This window comes from Alligator mississippiensis, chromosome 7, assembly GCF_030867095.1.
Source record: "Alligator mississippiensis isolate rAllMis1 chromosome 7, rAllMis1, whole genome shotgun sequence".
Classification (NCBI taxonomy): Eukaryota; Metazoa; Chordata; order Crocodylia; family Alligatoridae; genus Alligator; species Alligator mississippiensis.
In genome coordinates this window covers 31142732-31168525 of record NC_081830.1, presented here as the reverse complement: position 1 = coordinate 31168525, position 25794 = coordinate 31142732, and the positions used below count along the sequence as shown (strand labels likewise).

The window sequence follows — 25794 nt, the reverse complement described above, 5'->3', positions numbered from 1 at the left end:
GCACAATAAAATCTAGTTAATTTATCACTCTGAGGCAATTAATAATAATGACGAATTTATCCATAAGGAAATATTTTTCCCTGTTTTCAGGAGTTATGGGCAATAAATTTAAGTTCCCAGGAAAATACTAAAATAAACCCTTAAAAAGTTTCAATTTCAGTTATCAAAAGAAATAACAACAACAAAAATAGGCTGCCATTTTTAGTTCATCAGCAAAAAACAAAACAAAAAAAATTAATTTTCATTATACGTTTCCAGTGAAAGCAAAACCATTTCACCACTAGTTCCACCATCCTATAAAGTAAAATCCTGACTCTATGGATGTCAATGGCAAAGTCCCCGTTGATTTCAGTGAAGACAGGATATCATCCATAGGTCTTAAGGGCCAGGCTGTGAGAAAGAGCTGAAGCTATTTACATGAGTTATGACATTATAAGGCAACAGAGCTTACAGAATATCCTGGACACCTCTTATGTGAATACGTGATGCTATTGTTCTGTAGGAATCGGGACTGCCCTGACCAGGAAATTACACAAACCTGCCACAGGCATGTATATTAAGAGCTGTTGAACAAAAGATTAGGATCATGCTGTCATTAGGTGGGTACTTAAAAAGAATATTATTTAACTGGTTAAGTATGTTTGGGAGCAAGAAGAGACCCTGCTTAATGTAATCTGGATTTAAACTGATTTTGCCATTTTACCACTATAGTCCCTTGTAAGATGCTTACTTAGTGTGCTGGCTTTGGCAGGTGGGTTTACCCCCGAAGGAGCAACTAAACCACTCCTCCCCACTCAAACACAGTCTTTACACTGCAAACAAATAGGCAAATAATTAAAAAAACTTTAACGCCTTGTTGTGGGCACTCAGAAAGGAACCCCTTGGTTCTGGGCCCTTGTTGTAGCAGGCTGTTCTATTCCCAGCTGGCTCCTTCTCTCCAAATTGTTCCCTAAGAGTCCTCTTTCTGCCTTCCTCGCTGGGTTTCTAAGTTCCCAGGGGGTCACTCCCTTAGCAGCAGCTCCTCCACAACTGAAGTTACTCAACAGGGCTGGCTGCCCCCCTCTTAAGGGCACAAACCATCCAGTTATATCCATGTAAAAATATTACCTCTATATATGACAGCAGTGAGCTATTACTTGAAGATTGTATCTAGTCTTGGGGTCAACATGTTAAAAAGAGGTTATAAAATTAAAAAAGCTTCAGAGAGGTGCTAGAAAAACCATGCAAGGTCTGGAAAAATTAACTCAAAGTGAGAGAATAAAGAAGCTGGCTCTTTTTTAGTTCACTGAAGAAAAGGTTAAGTAGTAACTTGATGGCAGTCTACAAGTACACACACTGGGAGGCAATTTCTGTTAGTAGATGCAGCTTGTTAATTTAACATAAAAAAATACAAGACCTATGGTTGATGCTGAAACGGTACAAATGCAAAGTAGATATAAGGCTTTTTTTTTTTTAAACAGCGAAGGTAATTAGCCACCAAAACAACTTCTCTAGGGAGGTGATACATCCACCGCCATATATCAGTTTTTACGTCATGACTTGGTATCTTTCTAAAAGATATACTACTGCTCTAACAAAACTTTTGGGTTTCTGGGTGGTGTGACTCAGTAAGGTTCTTTGATCTCAATTAGTCGGAAGCCAAATAGGTTAATCTTAAAAGCCTCTCACAGCTTTATTATCCATGACACCTTGTGAAACTCTTCCTATGGAACAGGCTGCCTCTAGGCTGGGAGAGATGCCTTTGTTTGCCGTGTTGTAGTAAATAACATTTCTTTATGCTTCAAGCTTTATACCCGTCTCATGGGAGCTTTCACAGCTGGGTGTGTTTATTTGCCACCAGCTTTTATTTTGTGATTCCTTTTGCCATGTTTGTAATCTGCAAATACAGCCCGTCTGGGACAAGAGCTCAGCTCCCAGTTCAGCCCAGATTTTCAGGAGTCCACCAGCTAGCATGCACCAAATATGCAGAGCTTTTGGGTTATTTTGGTGTTTGGTGGGGATTTGGTCAAAAACCTCTGTCCAAATGGTTTTAGTGTTCTTGTAGAGCAATATACGGTTGAGCACTTCTGAAAGTCTGGCCAGAATGATGAGGCTTGTGGATTCCACCTGGGAATGCCCTCAGAGAAAAAAATTAACTCTGACCCCAGAGAAGGCCAAATAAGAATTGGGCTGTAAGGTCACAGATAAACAGGTTTTGAAAAGCTAGTGAGGACTACTGTGAAGATGAGAAAACCTCAGGAAACTGGAACAATACCGAGATGTGACTGCAGCATCCCCTTAGTGCGGCAAGCACCCCACACTAGAATGCAACACAGAAAAGGTTCACAGTGAAGAAAACCTCTACCAAGATACAACATAACTAAGTAAAATATATTAGATTTTTCACTACAGCATCTATCTGTCCTTATATGTTCATTGCTCTAATGGAGCCATCCATCTCTCAAGCCATTCCCTGGCCCACCTGAGCATCACCTCTTCTGTAGCATCTCTCTCTACCTTACCCTCTATCAATCTATTCTATCTATTAAGCTCATGCCCGCCTTTCTAACGGATCTTTTTCCCCTGTCTGTCCCTGTCTTTGTCTATCACTTTCTCTGTCAGGGGAACATGAGTCAGGTTATTTTATGCTTCCATTCCTCAAAGACTCGTATTGTATAAAAAAGATGTTTTAAGTGCCTCAGGGTGTTTTGTTCCTCATTACTTCATAAAAGTGACATTAATAGCCAGGGAAGAGCACTGCTGAGTGCAATTATGGATGATGTTCCAGGTATGAAAGCTGTTTTGTGCCTGCTAATGTTTCCTAATTACAAGCCTTTTGGTATAGAGAGAGAGAGAGAGAGATTGAGGATGGAGAACAGGGACTCCACTGAATGGTCTACCTGGAAAGAGGAAAGGAGAAAGTGAGTTCAGGGACTTATCTATACGTGGAATGTTTTTCCTTGTCGGAGACGATGAGGCCCACCAGAGAGAGACCTCTCTTCGGGATTAGGTCTATGAGAAAGGAATATGGCTTTGGGTATCAAAACCAAAAGACAAACCGCAAGTCTCATCACAGACTGAATCCTCTTCACATGGACATCTCTGTAAGAAACTGTTCAGGAAGAACTCTACTGCACCATAATCTCAGGTATGATATGTATTCAAAAGCAGATGTTCATGGCTACCGTCAACCTGATCTCACAGTAAAAGAATCTATTTAGGTTGATCTAATAAAAGATATCAGATTCACCCAAAGAGCCTTGTCTGCCTATGTCCTTAGACCAACATGGCTACAACCTACACCCCTGTTAGACGTTCAGGCAGCTGAAAGATTCCACAGGCTCAATCAGTTCCAGACTAGGGGCTAAATTATACATGACCCACAAGTAGCCACTGAAGAAGGATGGCAGAGGGTGAAATGTTTTCTCTCATAAGAATGAAGTCTTGTAACAATATTTTTTGTAGGAAATAAGAGAAATCTATATTGTATCTTTTTTTGTAACATTAAAAGGTACAGCATGCTGGTCAACATTTGGCTACCCCCACTCTGAACCACTCTTTGGGCCAAAGATGATGAACATCTACAGCTCTAAATAATGTCAGCGCCTCTAATACCCAATTGCCAGAAACAATGATGAGCCAATACCAAAGTGACGCTTTCATATCAGCAACAGAAGCATTGGAGACTTCATAGATTTTTCTTTGGTCTGGATCAACAAACTTGTCTGTAATGGGTTTTTTTCAGGAAGAAATCATCTTCTGTGCAATCTACTACAGAAAAGAAACCATGGCAGCTTCTATCCTTGATATCATTGAGAAGACTGCTTTGTTTTTATAGCTATTATAGACCTCCTAGGCTTTGCTGGATATGTAGACTCAGATTTGAGATCATTTCCGTTGGAAAGCAAGGATAAAGAGAGAGAAGGCAACCTCTCATATAAAGCTTTTTCTCTTTGCTACCAAGGCCCAAGTCTTGGAAGACCTTGCGTCCCTCAGATCTGAAGCGTCTCACAACACCACTCAGGAACTAGAAGAAGAAACCAAGGGATTTTTTTTCTATTTTTGCACCATCAGGCAGTCATGTGTAGATGCTCCTTTTTCACTTCTTCTCTTGAGAAATCTCCCTCCTCTGCAGATGATGATAGTTGAAGATTTCTGGAGCCATTATGCTTTGGTTTTTGACCCAATGCCACCAGTTTCTTTTATCTACAGCAGCCTTCTGTTACGCTTACTTGCTGGGAATCCCGCTCCATCTTCTTGGCTCCTGGCAAAGGGTAAAAGGCTACAGGGGCACAATTTCCAGCCCACTGTCCTCGTGTGCTCCATGTTCTCTCTCTACCCCCTAGTCCCTCACAATGCATTTTTTTCTCATCTTCTCCCCATTTCTCCAGCCCCCGTCTTGCATTTTTCCCTGTTTATGAGTCAACCTTCCCTCCCACAGTAAAACAGATTCTGATGCTCATAAACTATACGTGAGCCACACGCTCACTGCTGTGTGGTTTCTACATGGTTAGTACACCAGCAGAACCTGACTCACTGCTTTGCCAAGTGCATTGCAATGCCACAACTCTCAGCATTAGGTTCTACAGAAAAATAATAAATACATACATATACATAAAATCAAATCCTCTTCCACTGTGCGGCTGTTTTTTGAAAGATAACCTCTTCCTGGCCACATGCTGTGTGTCATCAGAATGTGGGACCAGTGGGGGCTGGTACCATCTGAGAGTGAGTAGGCAAAACAGCCGTGCAGAGCAAAAGCATGTTCCACAAAGCCAATTCTCAGAAGTGGGTGAAGATCACTGCTTTGCAGCTGACTGAAAACATGCCAGGAATGTCCTACCTGCCCCCACTGCGTGCGTGTGCATGATGGCAAAGAATTTGTAGAGGGTTTACAGCAGGAGAGGCACAGCAGATACAACAACTTTCCATCAGGGAGTCATTCCCCCAAAATGGGTTTGGGTATCAGGAGGGGCAATTGGGGTAATCCTGGCCACATCACACTGAGGTGCATAACTGGGGGAAATTCACCTTAGGATTCACAGGTCATCAGATGCTTGGACAAGGGAATGCAATTTCTTTTACATTCAGAACAAAATATGCAAAATTTGGGGATTTTCCCTAGTTTTGTGTAAAGATGGAGAAATCCCTTTTTCTTGATGCAGTTCCACGAGTATTTTTGTTGTGGGCCAAAGGCAGCTCTTGCCAAGAAAAAAAAAGGCTTGAGAGTCATATCAGCATTTCAGGAAAATGAGCATAAAACCTGTAACGTGATAAATGTGCAAAAAAAGACAAGAATTTTTTGACATCCACTTACCCCTGAAGAAGGATTTGCAGTCCAGCCTAGCTCAGCTGTAGCCGTCCGGGTATCCATCAAGGTTTCTGAGGACACATAAGGGAATCGAAATAAATGAATTACTAGCACTCTAGATATTTAGAACAAAATTACAAGCATACTGCAAGTGCATTGGGAGTCTGATTCTGCACATATTAATATCAATAACAAACCTCTTACTGACTTCAGTGGGTGCGAGATCAGACTCTTGGAGCTCTTTAGAAATAATACAGTGAATCCCCCAATACACTGAACAGCTGCTGAAGTCCATATTCTTCACAGAGTACATCCGTGGAGAGACTTTCCTGTTTCTCAGGCAATCCTCCCCAGGAAATCAATCAGATGCAATCCAGAGTAAAGACTCAGGACCAGACCTACTGTAAGCAAAATCTAGCACCCCACCTTACCCCTTGTCTTAGAGCCATGGTTTTCAACCTGTTCTCTGTGGACCCTCAGCGGTCTGCAGACTGTCTAAGGGGTCCATGAAAGCCAATTACAATCAATCAAAAGCATGTGAATACTCACACTTACAATTCAATGGAGTCCCCACCTCCATTTGAAATTTCCAAAGGGGTCCACAAATAAAAAAAAAAGCTTGAAAACCATTCTCCTAAAACACTACCTCTGAATTTGAGTTGACAGCCTAAAGAAATAGAAGCTTATTTTACCTATAAAAGATTGTTAGTGTGAGAAGGTACTTCTAGAAGGCCCCGACTAAAATGCACAAAATTCTAGCTACATTGTTACAATTAAGGAAAAGAGACCTGATGCAAAGTCCCAGGGTGTAGGCACATGAATACATTTGCAGAAGGTATGTGAAGGGGTATGCCTGTAGCATGTCAGCTAGTGCACTGAAGCTGCCTGCGTGAACTCTCTCACTCTCCGGTAAGAGTTCAAAGCATGGTAAGCTGCCACACATTTATCAAGACTGGAGAGTGTACACCCAAAGCAGTTATCACAGAGTAGCTAACATCCTTTTTCACCCTATGGCAAGTTGTTTGTGGGCCCATACACACTGATCCAGTTTCTTTTCCCACTGAACAAGGAGACTGAGTGCAGCCAATTCTATGGTCTTTGCATTAGTCACTGACAGCTGGTCGCTTTGATCAACAACATTGGATATCCTGTTTTATGCATTGGCATCTGTTCGTTGTACTGAGCTGTTGCATACATTTATTATCCAACACGGCAAAAATCAGACAGATAAATGAATAATAAATAACAGCATCAGAGCGCGATTTTTTTGTTTTGGAATGGTTTGTTTGTTTTTTTTATGGAGGATTTTTTGGGAAAATAGTAAAAAGCTGTAATGCAGCTAATATTTTCCCTGTCCTTCTTTTATGTGAGTAAAAATAATAGTGATAATGACAATATATACAGACAGATGGGAAAAATCCTTCAGGTTTTATTTATTTGTTTGCAGTAAGGCAGACGCACAGATTAATTTGCTTGGTTCCTATGTCTCTACTAAATGTGAAAAGAAATTTGTCACTCATGTCTTGGCTAACTGACTCTTCCCAACCACCCCTTTTGCTCAGTCAGATTTTTCCTTTATAGTCCAGATACCATCTAATGTGCCTAAAAAGTCAGCACTTTCTCCCCAAGAAATTTGTACTCCACGGTCATATCAATATGAGGAAATGAAGACTGGAAAGATAAACAGGAGGAGCCAGAAAAATGAATGGGTGGGAAATAAAATGAGTACAATTAAACGAATAATCCAAATGCTGTTGTGTCTAATCTCTCCGTGAGCATTCCAGCCATCACAAGTAGGAAATATTAATCTTTCCACCCATCCTTTTGCTAGCTGCTCAGGGAATTGAGGTTACAGCAATCTGACCAGCAACCTCCACTCAGCCTCCCTTGACTAATGTTTCACATTCCCTCTTCGTAAGTGCTGCTGATTAGCCCCAGGTCCTAGAGAGGTGAAAGTGAAGTGAGTAGCATAAGAAAGATAAGGAATCCCACCCAAACTAAGCACAGAAAAAAGGTTCAGAGATTAGTGGTGTATCTCAATGTCTAGTTTGTATCAAAACTCTCCTTGCAATCACTGCATCTTTGTTAGGTAGTTATATGGCCCCATTACCACAATACCTAGGTGCCTTACAAACTCTTAATGTATTTTTCCTTTCTTCCCCTGGGTGGGGACCAGAGCAGCAGACTGACTTGCCCAGGGCCACATAGGGAGTTTGCAGGAGAGCAGAGACCTAAGCCTTGATCAGCCCAACTTGAGGCCTGAAATACTGGGCCTCTCCCTGTGAATATGGGAACACAATATTGCTTATGGCCCTGCCTCTTACCGCAGCAGAGATCCAAAATTTACTTCAGTAAGTCAAGCTGTAGATGTCATCAAGTCAAAGTATGTTGTTCCCTTTGGACTTACCCTGCAAACTATCAATGGCCAACACAGTCACAGCTACTAGCAGCTTTCCAAAAAACACTTACAACTGCGTGACTCATGCTGAAATGGTGAGAAGTGGCAGGGCTGAGAAGTAGGATACACACAACTCTGAGGATGTGTGCTGAGGGACAGAGGAGAGACAACCAAATCCAAGAGAGAGGAGAGATGGAAAATCACCACCGCAGACCTGGTGGGGGCAGTGGGTGGGAAGCCAAAGCAGCAGGTGTAATGCTGCCAAAAGCCACACTAATGGAAAGAGCCACAGGTAGGGTGGAAAGGGTATCAGAATCTGGTTTGTAAGAGTTAACAGGAGCTCAAATGGATTTAAAAAATAGGTGGAGGATCAGGGGGGAAGAAGGGAGATAATTTTTAAAAAATGAAAAAATAGTCCTCGTCAGACCAGGCCTCTCTTGGTACCATGTAAACCAGTAAACCATGGTTGGGCTGTTGGCGACTAAACCAGCACCCGCCCCAGGCTAGCCTGGGTGAGAAGGACATGTGGACACCCAGCAGGACTAAAAACAAGACTTGTTAAAGGGTAGATGAGCTCACTTGCAAGCCAACGGCCATCTGTACCAGGAGGAGATGGGCACCACCAGCTCTGCCCAAAGAATTACCGATGATACAAAGCAACTCAACTAACCTAATTGAAGTGGAGGTGGGTTGTTACAGCATCTAAGGTGCCCCAATGATCGCTGCAGCCTTGGGACTGACTTGACTGAAAGAATAGTAGCAGGTAATCTGGCCAGTGGAAAAAATGTAAAAAGAGAAAGGAAAGAAGTTGTGGAATCTCCTTCATTAGAAGTTTCCAAGTGATTTATATAGGGATGGGCCCACCTTGAACTGGGGTGGTGAGGAAGGGGGAACAACAACTGGACTAGATGACCTCCCAAGGCCCCTTCCAGCCCTATTTTTCCCTTATTCTGTGACAAGAAAGTCAACAGAGCCAGGGCTATTTTTAAATTTCTTTCTTAGTTTATAAACTGCTGGGACCTTATCCAACATGTTTTATCTATGACTTAATGCAGGTCAAAAAACGCACTTTTGGAGAGATGTGCTTCAGTCCCTCTTACTGAATTCCCATTCACTCACATGCCTGACAATATAGCTCGAGTACTTGGCAACCCCAGAGCCTGGGTTTCCAAGCTCCTCATGTGTACTGCTTAAGTCAGCTACCTACACAATTCTACCGCCCCGCATCCTTTAACACACTTCGCTATCAACACAGGTCAGCCTTAAGCTCCTCTACAAAAAGGGGGCTTCGCGAAGGGCCCTGTGTTTGCACAAATTACAAATATGATTTCCTCCCTCGCAAGCATGCATCTGCACGGACTGCCATACACCTCATTAAATAGTCATTAATCCTTACTGGAATCATTCAAATAAACAGGTGGGTGTGCCAATGCATAAATGAACATGCAGAAGTAAGTGCTGAGCCTTGGAAATGGAACCCAGCCTTCCATGCTAGGCATCTCCCTACCTTGGGCACCTATTGTGGTACTTGAATGCGTCATAATTATTAATGTATTTTATCTACACAACAGCCTTATGAGTTAAAGTGTCAGCCTTAATTCAGAGATGGGTGTCACAACCCAAAGTTGTGATTTGTTGTTTGTGTGTGCTTCGGCAACGCTAAATTATGTTCCCGTTAAAATTACAGTTTCCTTGCATGGTGGAGTTCTCTGCTGCGGGAGAGAACTCCGGTGCAACGGGGAATTTCCCACCAATTTGCAGCTTCTTTGCATGGTGCATTTCTTTTGCATCTCAGAGATGCACGGTGCAAAGGAGTTCCCGCCATTTGTATTTGGATTCGCGCCACATTATTGGCCGGTTCTAAATGTAGGCATACGTGGTGGCTAGCTATTGGCTTGCTAGCCGTACAAAAGGCTTGGGTACTTTCCGCCCAAGTCGGAGAGAGAGGAAAACTGGAGAGATACAGAACTCGCCAGGAGGAGGAGACTTCGCGCTGTGTGAAGATCTCTAAGCGATGTGGACCCTTGCAGACCCAACGCGCCTTTCTTAAGCAGGCAACAGAGGTCTAAACAGCCTCTGACCTCTCCCCGTCGCCGAGCGCAATCCTAGACGTATCCCTATCCTATATACCCAATTTTCGAACCCACGGAGTCTTAACAGCTCCGGGGACCTGGGAACCGAACAAAACCCACGGAGATTCAGCCACTCCGTGAGGAAAGAATTGCCGAACCCGCGGAGCCTTACAACTCCGGGGCCAAAGAACCGAGTTTGTCAGAGTCCTCCAACGAGGATTTAAGCGGAGCTGCACCTGGAAAAGTGTCCAGCCTACACCGTGACCATCTTGGGTGTAAGTAAATAATCTTTTCAATCAATCACTATGCCTCTGTGACTAATTCTAGCTCGCGCGTACCTTGCCGCGCCACGGTTTTCTCCGGCCCCGCGTGCCCGGGCTGCTGGCCACAGCCCGCGTGCACAAAGACAGGCCCGGCTCGCCCCCGGCCCACACAATGGGGAATAGAAGCCCGAGGCAGATTAAAGTTCCTTGTCCAAGGAAGTCACACCAGAGATGTGTGTCCGAATGGGAACCTGAACCCAGATCTCTTGAGTTCCTATCCACTAGACCAACCTCCCTACACTCCGTGGTAAATAAGGAAATGAATAACTCTGCTAACTTATGTCCGCAAAGATTGTTCTCATTTACCCATAATTCCTCTCTTTCCTTCTTTTAATATATAGTCTGGCTGTGTTCAATTACAGGAAAGGCACTTTTAACAAGTGTTTATTTAGAAAAGATTTTCACTCCATCATCTCCCTTCCTGTGCAGCAGTTCAACACACTTATAACTGGCTTCCCCGGAGTGCTTTTTTTGGCGGTGCTCTGACACTGGAATGTACTTTTGATAAACTTCGGCCAGTAAGGTGCTTCCTTTGCACTGACTTCTGCAATGCCCTGACTGTTAGAACTTGGCAGCATTTGACATTGTTCAAAACTGTTGACTCGTGCAGTTAAAAAAAAAAATCATCATTGTTAACAAATATGTTTTGCTTTTGCCCATCAGACTCTGCAGTGACAAGGGGGAGGTTCGCATCCTCTTCTTCGGAGCTCGACTTTCTTATCTGTGCCGCGGTGCATGACTGTAATACACGGGGGGATTAGTGTTAGCAGCAGCAGCCTGTCACACCGCTCTGCTCCAACATGACAAATGAGTGTTTGGTTCTCTTACTGCAGGGTTCTTTCCGTTAGTCTCTTCGGTCTCCTCGGACCTATTCATTTATGGCGGATGAATAGCTTCTGCAGACAGTGGATTAGAGGCTGACCCCAAACAGGCCTCTCCCAGGCAGGGGAGGATGTTGCCTAGTCAAGGGTCACACATGTGCCAAATTACACAGCTCTCATCTCAGGAGAAAAAGCTGCATCTGTGGAATATTGAGCTGGAACTGCCAAGTAATGGAGGTCTTCTTGATGTGATTTTGCAAGAGACTCTCTTCTTAAGAAATAGTGTTCAGGAATGGTGCGCTGCTGGGGGCAGGAGAGAGACAGCAAAGTTTTCTTAGCCTCCCTCTTATGCAAATGCATATCTTGCAGGGATCATGGGCTTCCACCTTGGTGAAAAGGACTCCACCAACCCCATGCTCAAGGCCTAAGGGGTTCCTCCCAACCAGGGTCCTATCTCTAGCAAATCAGTGATGCAGCAGGCAGGCAGAGCTGTAAGAGAGACCTTTGCTAAGGATGCTGAGGCCAGAAAGTTCATGAGGTAGCAGACTAGCCCCAGCTTGCATTGCTGACCCCCTGGGATCACACAGAGCAAGCTCTCTCCTGAAACCCAACCCCCTCTCTCCACTATTTCACCAGCCATGTCACAAGAGTCTTTTTGGAAAGAAAAAGTTGTACAGGACTACATTCCTGCCAGGGCCACGTGTAAATAAAACCATCAGCTGGGAGCAATCTGCTGCTGAAATACTTGTAGCTGTATTTCTGTGAGGTTGTGTAGGCTTTTCTACTATTCAGATAGCTACACATACAGATACTCAGAACCTGAACTCGTGATTACCATCTAGATGCAAAATAGCAGGTTGTGAATAACCACATGCTTCAGAAGGCATAAAACAGCCATGTACCAGGCTGCCCAGGAGGCGGCTCTCTCTAAGGGGGCACATGAAAATGTCTTACTCACTAGGCCCCCACCTCCATGGCACATCGGACAAGACACGCACAGCACCGAGGCAATCAATCACTTGGAGAAGAGCGGGGGACAGGAGGGAAGGGGGAGGCGGTCAGGGGCCATTGTAAAATTACTTTTCTTGGCTTGCTAATGAGGGAATTACAATGGATCACAGCCTGACCATCATTAATCAGACAGGAAGCCTCAAAGCCATCTCCCCATCCCTTCCATGTTGTTTTCACACTCTCACTTGTTGTTCCCTCATTCCTCTTTTCATGCCGTTCCCTTTCTCCCTGTCTGAAAGCAGCATCTCCCTCGGTTTACTGTCACCTAAACTTTGATTCTCACCTCTCCTCTCCCTTTCAGGCCATCCGTTTGCTCCTTTTTATAGCTCTTCCCTATTTTTTTGTCCTTTTCACATGTCTAATAACAGTCTGAGAAGTTGACAACTGCAACTGCAGGTCAGCATGTAATCCCATTAAGATCACGAAAGTCACAGTGTCAGGACCCCTACAGGGAAGTTCTTTAATAGCTTCCAAATCAAGAAAAGACTGAATCAATCTCCCAGGTCCCTCGAGAGTGACTAGCTATCTTCTGTTTCTAGCGCACGCACAAGAGAGTAACCGCGAGAAATGCACTCTCTTCTCCTCCAAACTTCCAGGATGTGGCTCCGCATTCACTTCACAGAACAGGTGGAGCAAATATAGCAGGCAGGTGTCTTCCCAGTCCTGCCTGAGAGTCGCATGGAAATAAGACTGCTTAAAACAAAGCTAAACAGTCCAAAAGCTGCAGACAAGACATTTTACTCAACTAATCTGTATCAGATGGAAACCAAGAAGGTGCCATACTTTCATACAGGCAACAACAAAAGCTGAAGTTTTGCCAGAACTAACGCCATAGGGGATGCTTAAAAGTATCAAGCCAAAGAGCAAATTAACGTGCTAAGCTAGTAAAGGCTTGTGCCCTACATATCTCATCTTTCGAGATCTTCACCTGCTAAATTGCAGGCAATCTATAATGTAGCATCTTCATCGCGCTTCCTACCCTCAGAAAAGGAGGAGCAGAAAAAGAATGAAAGTCAACCAGCAGAAAACAAAGTAAGTACACATCAAGTTATCTGTCCAGCTTAATTATGCAGAACTAGTTAACACCAACTAGGCTGCTCTGTATTTAATTTTTAAGGAAATCTTGGAAAATTTCTAGACTGCAGGGTTCCTCGTAACTCCCTTTCAGCTGTTACTTGTGTTTTCTTTATTGGAAATCCATTAGCATATCCTACCCTAGTGTATCCTAAATATCCCTTTCCACCACATTGCACAGGAGGCTGAGGCTTTGGAATGGAAAGGCAAAAGGTCTTTAACTGCAGCATCAAAGCCTAACCTGAAACATCAGGTGGTGTATTATAACAATGTGTGCTCAAGGTAAAGAAACACTCTGAATGATATATTCTGTAACCCTAGAAATCATACATTTCTATTACTCATTATTTTGTACTGGCAGCAAACGTACAGAAACCCTAATCAGAAATGAGGCTCACTGTGCTAGGTACTACGCTTCCATATAACATGGGACTTTCCCCCGACAAACTTACACTCTTGATAAATATACGGCCTTTTAAATATCCATCTTACTGGATTCCACAAGGTTCTTAGATCATGTATTTGGGTACATAGGGCACTTTTAATGTTTATTATAATACGTTGCAAGTGATTAAAATGTGGCTGATGCTCATACAACAGCAAGGTATCAGAAATAATATGTATACAGCCTATGCAACTAACGCATTATGTCACTGTAAAGAATGGAAACAATTGCCAAACCCTAGACATGTGTAGCAGCTTAAAGTTGAGCTATTTGTTGCATACTCATTCTACACCTCCTAGAACTGGTACAATATTATAAGCCATGTTGTATGAAATCGACATCATGCATGCTGTTGTAGCTCTAAATCAATGGGACGACCCCTGCGGCAAAATTTATCCCTTAAATAATATCTCTAAGTCCCTGCAGTGTTCAATAAATCTCTTTAATTGGATGTTCTGTATAATGTTATTTTCCAGTACAGGTAAGATATGTTTCCTAGTAGGCTTGACACACCCTGAGCTGCTATTCCAGCTGGATTTCATACATTTATAGGAACACTAATTTCACTTCATCATAGGTTTCCAGCCATCTACAGTGGCTTCACCCAGAGTAAATGCTCCCTGAGGTTTTCACTGATGCAGCTATAACCCCTTCTCTCCTTAGTCTCTATCACCATGGCTCAAAAACTCTAGAATTGCAAGTTTGAAGCAAATCAGGAAGGCAAAGGTGCTCATTTCAAAGCTTATTTGAATTACTCAAACTTTCTGGAGGGGACAAAGGACTTCCCTCACTGCAATGCTCTCTCCTTGTTCCAAGACTTCCTCTTCGCACCTCTGATGACTTCTTCTCACAACAGAAATCTAAAAGGGAGTCAGTTTGCTGAGATCTCATGACAAAGATCCTGCCGTCATCACTTCTGCAACAGGAAACTCATACCAAAACCAGAAATGAAGACAGCCCTCCCAAAGTCCATCTTCCACCCACACCCCCCAAGCTGTCTACTCCAGAAAAATGTCTTAGATGTCTTAGATGTTATGAAAATGGACATCTTATAAAGAACATTAAGAGGACTCACCCCAAGTGCAGAGGCAACATGCTGAAGAGATCTCCCATCAAAAGGGACAAGGAAAGAAGGGTGAAGACCCTTCTCATACCTCAACAAAGGTTCAGCACCAGTGGGATCCCAAGGCCAGCAGACCTGGGTCCATTATTCTATTCTATTTACATTCCCATCTGCCTATCCCTGCTCTCCCTACCAGCCCCCTTCCTGTGCAGCCCAGAGCTAATTCGGTGATGCTGCCTACTAGGACTGAACCGCTTTGTTAAGGATTCACCTTGCATCTGTATTCTCAAACAGTACAGTAAAGCGCAGACTACAGAGTGCATGCTTGTTTTCCGACTCCTTGGTGAGACCTGCATGAAGGCGGACCTCACTGCAGCAATGAAAAGAGCCATCACTTGTGCATGATTCTGGAAAAATACCTAGTTTATGACAAGGACACAAGAAACAGCAGCTGCACAATGTGCTCCCACCATCCTGAATATCCTGTTCTAATGGGTCTCTCAGCATATTCACTTGAAAGCAAGCAAGCCCATGTTTAGTGACCTGAGTTTTCATCAGAGAAAACTGACCATTAGAGCTGTATGAAGCTTCAGGTGCTGATTCGATTCAGAGGAGATTCGGCGGCCGAATCTCTGAATCCGAATTGAATCAGGAGACCAATTAAAAGGTCTGAATCAATCCAAAGCTCTCCAAATTGATTAAAAAAAGATGCAGAGAGCTTCAGAGATTCGGGCAGCCCCCACTCGTTGCAGCAGGAACCTGGACTCTATTCTGGTAAGTAGGGGGTGGGGGAGGGGGGCTGGAGGAGGAAACCATGGGGAGACCCCTGCCAGGCCCCATCCCCTGCTTGCTCCCCCAGCCCCCCTGAGTGCCCCCGGACCCCTGCCTGCTCTCCCAGCCCTCCCTCTCCCCATGGCCGCCCTACCTGGCCCAGCTCAAAAAAAAAAAAAAAAAGCCCCCACTTACCAGCTCCTGCAGCAGCCTTGGGGCTTCTAGCGGTTCGTGGCAGAGCTCCCCATGCAGTGCAGAGCAGTGAGGGACAGCAAGGATTGCCCCCACCTCCCACCCACCTGGCAGGCGCCAGTGAGCCAGGACTTTTTTTTTTTTTTTTTTTTTTTAAAGAGCCAGGAGCTGAGGCCAGATGGGACAGCCATGGGGGGGGGGGGGGGGGGGGGGTGGGCTGGGGCTGGGAGATGATGGGGCTGATTTGGAGATTCAGCCTATTCAGCAGCAGCCGAATCTCCAAATCAGATTCGGCCGAATTGATTCAAGACAGTGATTCAAATCACCGAATCAAACTGCTCTCCCCTGAATCGGCCAAATCTGAATCCAAATCCGAAACGAATACTAGCCACTTTGCACAGGCCTACTGACCATGCTGGAGTGGCTGGAGCCCTTGTTAGGGAAAGAGGAACTCTGTTAGAGAAACTTAAGTTCTGTTAGAGTGAAGAATCTTCAGCTGTATACAGTAGATTTTCTTTAATGGACACATTACTTTAAACTAAGCCTTCACCATCTGTTCCACTGCCTAATTATCAATACAAAAACAAACGTCTACTCACAATTACACCAGTAACAAGTAAAGATGCCAGCAATTAGAATGCACGAACATACTCTTTGTGGAAAAGAATATCCATCTGTGATGTTATTCTCACGTTCCAGACACAAATTGGTTAGAAAGGAGGGGTGTTGGGGAGCGTTTGCTTGCTCCCAAGAGCAGCAAGTAACCTTGCCATGCTTGCATTTCTTCTCCTGACTTTCCCTGAAAAAGGTTCTGCAGAGTTAGATGGGATGCAGAGGTGATGGATGGGGTAGCATGAGCAGCGTCAGAGTAATTGAAGGTAAGCTAGTATAATTTAATCATTGGCAGTTCCTCGCAATCAGGGATGATTGTCTTCTTTGATTGCTTTATCTGCAGGTCCCAAGATGGCCAATGAGGCTGATCGGGGATTAACAGACTTTGTTGCAATTTGGGCATGTATTTCCATGCAGGGCGGGTGGCTCCAAGTTCTCGATTTGATGTATGACATGCTGTTTCTGCCACTCCCACTTTTCCATCTCCAGTTGTCAGCATAAGGTTTCAAAGAACTGAAATCCCTGCAGCAGACTCTTACTCCATTTGGAGCAGTTCTGGTCAATTGTCTCCTACAAGTTGATGTTGATGTTGCATTTTTTCAAGCTGGCCTTGAAGATGTCCTTGAAGCACTTTCTCTGCCATCCTCCTGAGCATATACCTTGACTGAACTGGGAGAATAAAACTTGCTTCTGCAATCTGGAGTCAGACACCCGGATGACTTGGCTGACCCAGCAAAGTTGCTGTCAAATGATCATCACCTTCGTGCTCATGATGTTTGCTTGCAAGAGGATGCTAATATTGGTACTTCTGTCTTCCCAATGGATTCAAAGGTCTTCTGCAGACAGTGTTGATGGTACTTCTTCAGCAACTTGAGGTATCTCCTGTATGTGGTCCATGTCTCAGCTCCATAAAATAAGTGGGGATCATGACTGCTTGATAAACCACAAGCTTGGTTTCAGATCTGATATTACAATCTTTGAACACCAGTTTCCTTAGGTGTCTGAAAGCTGCACTTGCACTTCTGAGGTGATGTTGGATTTCTTTGTTGATGTCAGCCTTCTGCGAGAGATGGCCTCCGAGGTATAGGAAATACTCAACTTTCTCCAGAATCTCACCATGAATCTGAATTAGTGGAGCTGGGCATTGTTCATTACGAGCTTATTGAAGGAGAACCTCAGTTTTCTGACTGTTAAGCATCAGTCCTATTTTTTCGTATGCCTTGGTAAAGATGTTGATAATTACCTCAAAGTCTGCTTCCAAATGAGCACGCACTACAGCATCATCAGGATACTGGAGCTCGATGACTGAGGTTAGGATGGTCTTGATTTTGACTCGGAGTCAGGTGAGGTTAAATAGCTTACCGTCCATTTGGTATTTTATCTCCACTCTGACTGGAAGCTTGTTGGTGGTCTGATATAGCATCATAGTAAGGAATATCGAGAAAAGTGTTGGAGCCTCACTTGTAAAAGCGTTGTATGATTGGTCAGAGCTCCAGTACAAAACTGGAGACTGGCCTGTTTAAAGTCTCTGGGTTAAAGCCACAGGGGAGAGCAACAAGGATGATGTTGCGGTGGGGGTCTGCTATAGATCACCAGACCAAGGGTGCTGAGGGAGTTGGCTGATGTGACTGCAGAGCCACTGGCCATCATCTTTGAAAACTCATGGCAATCAGGAGAGGTCCTGGATGATTAGAGAAGGGCAAACAGTGCCCATATTTAAGAAAGAGGAAAAAGGAGGATCCAGGGAACTACAAACCAGTCAGTCTCTCCTCAGTCCCTGGAAAAATCATGGAGTAGGTCCTCAAGGAATCCATTTTGAAGCACTTAAAGAAGGAGATGATTGAGAACCGTCAGCATGGATTCACCAAGGGCAAGTCATGCCCGACCAACCTGATTGCCTTCCATTATGATGTGACTTGGTCTGTGGCGTACCTTGACGTTAGCAAGGCTTTTGATGCGGTCTCCCACAACGTTCTCGCAGGCAAGGTAAGGAAGTATGGGCTGGATGAATGGACTGTAAGGTGAACAGAAAACTGGCTGGAGTATCAGGCTCAGAGGGTATTAATCAATGGCTCAAGGTCTAGTTGGCAGCCATTATCAAGAGGAGTGCCCCAGGGGTCACTTTTGTTCACCATCTTCATCAACAACCTAGAAGATGGGATGGAGTGCACCCTCAATAACTTTGCAGATGACACCAAGCTGGGGGGAGCAGTGGATATGCCGAAGGGTAAGGCTAGGATTCAGAGTGACCTAGACAAATTGGAGGACTGGGCCAAAAGAAATGTCATGAAATTCAACAAGGACAAGTGCAAAGTCCTGCACTTAAGAAGGAACAATCCTATGCACAAGTACAGGCTGCGGGCAGACTGGCTGGGCAGAAGCTCTGCAGAAAAGGACCTGGGGGTTACAGTGGACAATAAGCTTAATATGAGCCAACAGTGTGCCCTTGTTCCCAAGAGGGCTAATGGCATATTGGGCTGCATTGGTAGATGTGTTGCCAGCAGGTCAAGGGAAGTGATTATTCACCTCTATGCAGTACTGGTGAGGCCACATCTGGAATCCGGTGTCCAGTTCTGAAGAAAGGATGTGGACAAATTGGAGAGAGTCCAGTGGAGGGCAAAAATGGTTTGGGGGCTGGGGGATATGACTCCTGAGGAGAAGCTGAGGGAACTGGGTTTATTTAGTCTAGAGAAGAGGAGAGAGAGGGGATTTAATAGCAGCCTTCAACTCCCTGAAGAGTGGTTCAAAAGAGGATGGAGCTGGACTGTTCTCAGTGGTGGTAGATGACAGAACAAGGAGCAACAGTCTCAAATTGCAGCAAGGGAAGTTTATATTAGATATTAGGAAGAATTTTCTCACCAGGAGGGTAGTAAAGCACTGGAACAGGTTACCCAGAAAGGTTGCAGACTCTCTATGCTTGGAGGTTTTTAAGGCCCAGCTAGACAAAGCCTTGGCTGGGATGATCCAGTTGAGGCTGATCCTGCTTTGAGCAGGAGTTTAGACTAGATGTGACCTCCTGAGGTCCCTTCCAACCCTCATTTTCTACAATTCTAACTCCTGTCTTAAGCCCAAAGGGATTTATGATGCATCCATTACTAAGAACCACCATCTGCGTACCATAATGGAGCAGGCAAAGTATGGTGACACATTTCAGTAGGCCTCTGTACTTCAGAAGGATCTTCCACAGCACTTCTCATTCAGCTGACAGAGTTGAAGGCTTTTGTGAGGTCATGTACAGAGGTTTAATTTATACCAAGGGGTAGAAGAATGCACCTGTTGCAAGAACAGCAACTAATCACAGGGTGAAAGGCAATATAAAAAAAAGCACAGATTAAGGCAGCAGGGCAGAGCAGAAGCTCATATACTTTCCCACTTTAGGCATCTATGGCTTAGTTTCCATTCATCCCAAAATCATGCCTCAGCAGGGTGATCCTGCTACATCTCCAAGGCACCCCAGTCTCATTCACTCCATAAGCAGTCTAAATGCCCCTAGAGGCTAACCTGATTGTCACTTGCAGAGACCCATAGCTCTTCAATTCTGGCAGTGGGCAGCAAGCAGTCTTCTGGACCTCCAGAAAGTGATCCTGTCCTGCCCAGGGAGACACAAGTGTCTTTCCCTTTCTCTCTCTGGGCAGAGTTAGGAGCAGCTGTCATGTCGGGATCAAGATCCTTCAAACTTACTAAGAGGGGAGATGCAGCATTTGAACCCAGCTCATGCAGAAGAGATGCAGATGTCTCTCCATGCATTTGACAGGCAGCAATATTAAATTCAATGTCAAGTAAGGGGTTGCGGGGAACCAGTAGTGATGACTATTTGTTGCCCAATAGTGCAGTGTTTAAGACACTTGCTGTAAAATGGGGCACCCTGTGTTCTAGACCCACCTCACCCTGTGAGGATTTGAATCCATGCCTCCTGCTTCCCTGGAGAATGCCCCAAAGATCAGGCCATGGACTAGGCAAGGCTGAGGATAATCTCCCTCTTCCCAGCTGCAATAGATTAAAAGGAATACAAGTGTCATGGGGCAGAAAAACAGCAAGGCACAGGGAGTGTGAAAAGGCAGCCCAGAGAGAGAGTCATTGCCCTGGGAGGGGGAAGACCTGTGTTCTGGCCCAGTGCTACCAGTGATTTTATTTTTTTAAATTAATGACCTCAAGTTACCCACCCCCTGAGCAACTGCCTTATCCACAAGCCTACTGGGCAAAAACATGGCACCAGCATCACATCTCAGTGCCAAACAATCACTGTGTGGCTTCTATCCAACTAAAGATCTGGGGTCTTTAACCCTTTACCAGACAGGGTTACAAGATAGGATTATAGGAAAGTAGAGATGGACCTCACAACCTCACCTAGTCCAGCCCCCTGTTCAAGGCAGGATCATCCCTGAGTACACCATCCCAGTCCAGGGCCTGCCCTTGAAAAATCCTAAGAATGGAGATTCCACAATTTTCTCTAGCAATGCTTAACCACCTACATAGTCGGAAAGTTCCTCCTAATCTCCTCCTAAATTTCCCCTTGAGGCCCTTGCTCCTAGTCCTGTCCCCTATGGCCACAAAGAAAACCCAATCTCCATCCTCTCTGCAATCACCCTTCATTATGTAAACAAAGTGAAATGCCTAAGTGGCTATAGTTGGTTGCTTCCCAACCTATGCAATAGGCTAAGTCTAGTTGCTTATGGATCTCATCAGATTAAGATGGAGGTAACATAAGCAATCTAGATTCCTTAGGGGAATTTCGGCTGTTGTGTAGAATGGAATAGGATCATATTTAGTGACTGAAATGACTAAAAGCTTCATAACTGCCAATTAGAGTCTTAGGGGTGGAATGGGATCTGGGATCTTACATCATCTTATGTCATCATTCTTCCCACTAGGAGGTAGTTCCTCTAAGAACCATATTTGAACCTCAGGGAAACTGAGACATACTTTTTCATTGAGATCTGCTATGCAATCTATATACCAAACTCCATATTTCAGGCTTCCCTTGTGCAGAACATTCTTGACAGTTGCCCAGAAAAAAAAACATCTAGCAAACAGAAAGGTGAGATCATAATGGGACAAAAGGAGTTCAGTGGATCCAGTGGGTTATTTGGATCTGGCAAACAGCAGACACCAAGAAGTCAAGAACAGAAGCAAGATCAGGTTACATTACAAAATCTAGAAAGCAAAAAGTAAGATAAATAGGATCTTCTCTTATGGCAGGCTGGGAAGAAACATCTGTGACCACTGAATTCTTCAAGGGAATCCTTGGCTCAAGTTGGTTTATCTTCAGATAGGAAACACAGAAGCTCATCATTGAGATAGAGCAATCATAGACATTGTCCTAAGTGAAAAGAGAAAGCTTTCTCGTAGATGGTCATAGGCATAAAGTGTAAGCAAGACTGGGAAGATCAAGAGGGAAAAGCAGAAATTAAGTTAAAATGAGAAAACAGAAGAAGTGATTGTAACAGATGGCAAAGAGGTTTAGAAAGAAAGCCAGCTACTAGAAACAATGAGAGAGGCTTGCCAAGCTCCCCAGCGTGAGGTGGTATATCAGACTCTGAGACCTGCACTGAGAGCAGAACTTCGGAGAGAAGAGTGGGAGAAGGAGAAATCCGACAGCTCTGAATTCCTGGTCTCGGTCCAGTCACCAGTCAGTAAGCACCCACGCCACAGAGTATCTTTACTTCACTGTTTGCCATCCCTTACTGAGAAGGTTAAAAGGGAAGGGAGAGGGAAGCGTCTTCCACTCTTTGGAGCTAGTCCCCTCTGTCTGAAGATGGAAGCATACCGGTGGGGGCAGCATGGAGGTGCAGGAAGCATGTGGTTTGAGTCACTCCCTGAGCATCTCAACTTTTTGCATAAGGGTGAGTGAGTAAGAAGAAAGCCATAATATCCATGAACCTACATGGAAAGCTTAGTGCCTCCTGCAACCAAAAGAAGCTGTATCAGAAAAAGTCATCCTCATCCTGTGCAGCCTTGCAAAGAGGCACGCACAGCCACTATGTGGGGAAGAGGTGTGCTCAGTCTGGACAGCGTGTTCTGTCCAGAAGAAATCTCCATCACCAGTGTCGATATACTCTAATGCATATCATCCAGCAACTGCAATTTCTAAAACAAAGATGGCCAACCCACAGCATGCATGCCGCAAGCGTCATGGACAGCCACCATGCTTAGTACACAACAAAGCCTGCAGAGGGAAGAGCAACAGGGCTTAACTTGTGGCACGGCTGCCAAAAAGGTTGGCCGTCACAGTTCTGAAGGCTTTTGGCTATATCCCAGCTTGGGTGGATTTTCAGGGAGTCAGCAAAAGGTACGCTCATAACTCCCTTCATAAATATCATGTCCCTATCCCAAAGCATGGGGTTCCAAGTTTGGAAATAATTATCAGCAAAATAGGCAAAATAAGGTATTTTCTCCTAACTTCACTCTTAGAAATGCCCAAACCACTTTAGCCACCACTTTCAGCAAAGGTTTGAAAACAGGAAAAAAAGCCTGAGGCAGGCGTCCAGAGTGAAACATTGCAGACCCAGGTTAAGAAACGGACAAATGAGCAGTATAAGGCAACCTTAACTATAGGTGGTTCTGCCAGTTCAACTACAATATGACTTTTATGATAGCAAACCACATGACTGAGATCACATCAGGACTTTTATTGCTACTCCCTTTTACTCTCCTGTTCATAATATTTTGTATTTGCTGACAATAGGCTTCAATGCAAAACTTATTGAAGTAGATGGAAAGACTCCCATAGATTGCAATGAGATACTTGCTATTCTATGCGAGTGAGGGGGATCAGACTCCGGTCATTGGTGCTTAATTATGTAACTCAATGTTGCCATTGTAATTTTGGGCGGAAAGTAATAATTACTACAGTGCAAAATTCAAAGTTGAAATACCGTGATCCAGTTGAGATTCGCCTCCTCTAGATTTCCTTTTATGGACCAGGCCTCGAAACAATGAATGAGAAAAGCAGAGAATCTTGTGCAGTGTCACTACAGGAAAAGAGACAGTCAGCGCACATCGGGCCTGCAGAGAGCCTATTATTCAGGAGAACCTCGGTATGGTTTTTATTCCTAATTAGAAAGGAGGGCAGCCTCCACTGAGCTCTGCACTGTGCCTCTCATGCGCCCGATGAGCTGGTGCCTGGTACCGAAGCGTGCATTTTGAGCACTGAGACATCTCTCAAAGCTCTCCCACAGCCGCCAGACATTTTAATTATGGTGCTGGAGAGGTAGGCGAGGTAAGAGTGGAATCACCCTTTCTCTATTTGATAAGCATTCCTCTTCCTAACAGTTTCCTAAGAGCACCAGCTCCCGAAAGAGCCGCTTACAGTATCTATATGCTTTCAATCAAAAATATTACAGCAACAACTAATTATGGCCCATCATTCCCATGGCTCTTTGCCTTTAATGGTGCATTCTTGCTGCTGTAGAATTACAGTGGAACTGCTCTGCAAGTGTATAACGAGCAATCCCCATCAATCTCCCGTGGATTCATTATGATCAAGGATTATCCACAGAATAACAAAACGAGTTTGAACCATGGAGGAGCCTTTAAACAACAAAACAATTCAATACTAAGCATTTTTCTGCCTATCTTTTTTAAATAAAAAGCCCCTTAGACTTTTGCATTTATAATGGGCCTTCTAGAGGAGGGGAAAAGAAAGCACACATTGGCTTCTGGAGGGCAATACTGGTCTGGGCAGTGCTATGCATAGTCTTTTTTCCATACAAACAGATCTAGGTGGACAAAATCTCAACCTTGGCTGAAAGTCAGCTGAGCATTAACTGTGCCACTTTGGGCAAAAATAAAACAAGAGATTTCAACAAAGCACACTACACCAGAGACACATGTCAGAATGAAACATAGAATAATGCAGTGAAATACCATACTAGGTACCTTCACCCAGCAACAACACCTTTGTGAATATCTGGCTATATGCTGGAAGAAATTCTATACATATATCAAGGAACGAATCCTATTTATCTTTATGTATGTGACATTAAGCTCTACAGTACTTGTTGCAGACACTGCATAAAGTGTCTATTTAGATTTCTAAGCTTACAGACAGACGCACAGGCACATATGCACAAATATAAAAAAATATCATTATATTGTGTATTAGTTAAGGTCAGGATACAGAAAATAGAGGGGTTGTATCTCCTTTTGGCTGTGCTGCAATTGTGAGCTCTTAGCATGTGGTCTAGTAGGAACATCTGCTTTCACAGGGCTCTAGAGCCCAGGTGGTGAGCACTGCCACTGCTGGTCCCCTCCTTTCCTCTGCTGCTGAATTCAGCAGGAAGGAGGAAAAAAGGTAAGAAGAAACAGTAGCAGCATTCACCCCTTGGACTTTAGAGCCACACAGAAGGAAGGCTGGTGAGCTCAGAGCTCACTGCTCATATGGAGCTCTGCAAGAGCCTGCACTGACCAGGCAATGAGCTCAGCGCTCACTGTGCTCTCACAGCACCGACAAAGTTGTAGGTTGAACCCTCCTTGCCCTGTTCCTGCACCATGAGAAAGGGGCTGCTAGAAGGCTGGGAGCCCAGGTGAGGCTGTTAAGTTCTGCAGGGAAAGGAGCTTTTAGGTGGTTTACAGTGGATGATTAATTTGTGCTATTTTTTACCTAATTTTGATCACCATACTGTTTTTGATGGTTTTTAAAAAAAAATTATTTAAAAAAAATTAAAAAGAAGCAGAGACATGCCCATTTGGGATTACAGGCAGTCCTCAGATTTACGGCACAATTGGTTCCTGAAAACCACATCTTAAGTAGAAACGTCATAGCTTGGAACTGATTTTCCCATAGGAACAATGTTATAAATGGGGGATTGGTTCCTAAACGAAGGTCCAATACCCTATTTTCACCAAGAATAACCCAGAAGTTTATACTCAATCAATTACAGATGAGTAATATAGCTACGGTATTGTATTTATATTGTAAATAGCAATCATATTGATTTGGAAGGACTTCTTTGGGGTGACTTTGCTGGACTGTTTGAAGGGCTCTTTGCTGGAATCTTCTCAGGAGTCTTGGCTGCAGGTTTTTCTGGAGTCTTGTGTGCTTTCTTAAAGAAAGTGTCCAAGGAAGTTTGGACAGATGTTCTCCTCTTTTGCTTGTAAATTTCTCTGTAGCAGCTGTACTGTTGGATATGCCCCTATTCACTGATGCACTGCGTTCAATGTTGGGATCATGTTCCTCAAACAGGGGCATGGTAGCTTCCAAATATTGAAATGCCTCAGCCAACACTTTGTTGTCAAGACTTTTGTGCGGGCCGGGGGCAAGCCGGACCCGTCTTTGCGCACGCGGGCTGTGGCCAGCAGCCCGGGCACGCGGGGCTGGAGAAAACCGCGCAGCGGCAAGGCACGCGTGGGCTAGAATTAGTCACAGATGCGTAGTGGTTGATTGAAAAGATTATTTATTTACACCCAAGATGGTCGCGGTGTAGGCTGGACAGTTTTCCAGGTGCAGCTCTGCTTAAATCCTCGTTGGAGGACTCCAACAAATTTGGTTCTTTGGCCCCGGAGTGGTTTAGGCTCCGCGGGTTCGGTAATTCTTTCCTCATGGAGTTGTCGAAGCTCCATGGGCTGAGTTCGGTTCCCAGGCCCCAGAGTTGTTAAGACTCCGTGGGTTCGAAAATTGGGTATATAGGATAGGGATACGTCTAGGATTGCGCTCGGCGACGGGGAGAGGCCAAAGGCTGTTTAGACCTCTGTTGCCTGCTTAAGAGAGGTGCGCTGGGTCC

The 25794-nt window shown here is 44.4% G+C and overlaps 1 protein-coding gene across 13 annotated transcripts in view; it reads right to left on the bottom strand.

Moving 5' to 3' along the window:
- EPHB1 (EPH receptor B1) overlaps positions 1–25794 on the bottom strand; it is a 362275-nt gene that overhangs the window by 229088 nt on the left and 107393 nt on the right. For all 13 annotated transcript variants that reach the window (XM_059730782.1, XM_059730781.1, XM_059730783.1 and 10 more), the window contains one exon: positions 5297–5361. In XM_059730782.1, coding sequence (XP_059586765.1) covers positions 5297–5361 — 65 coding nt within the window. The remainder of the gene's footprint in view (positions 1–5296; positions 5362–25794) is intronic.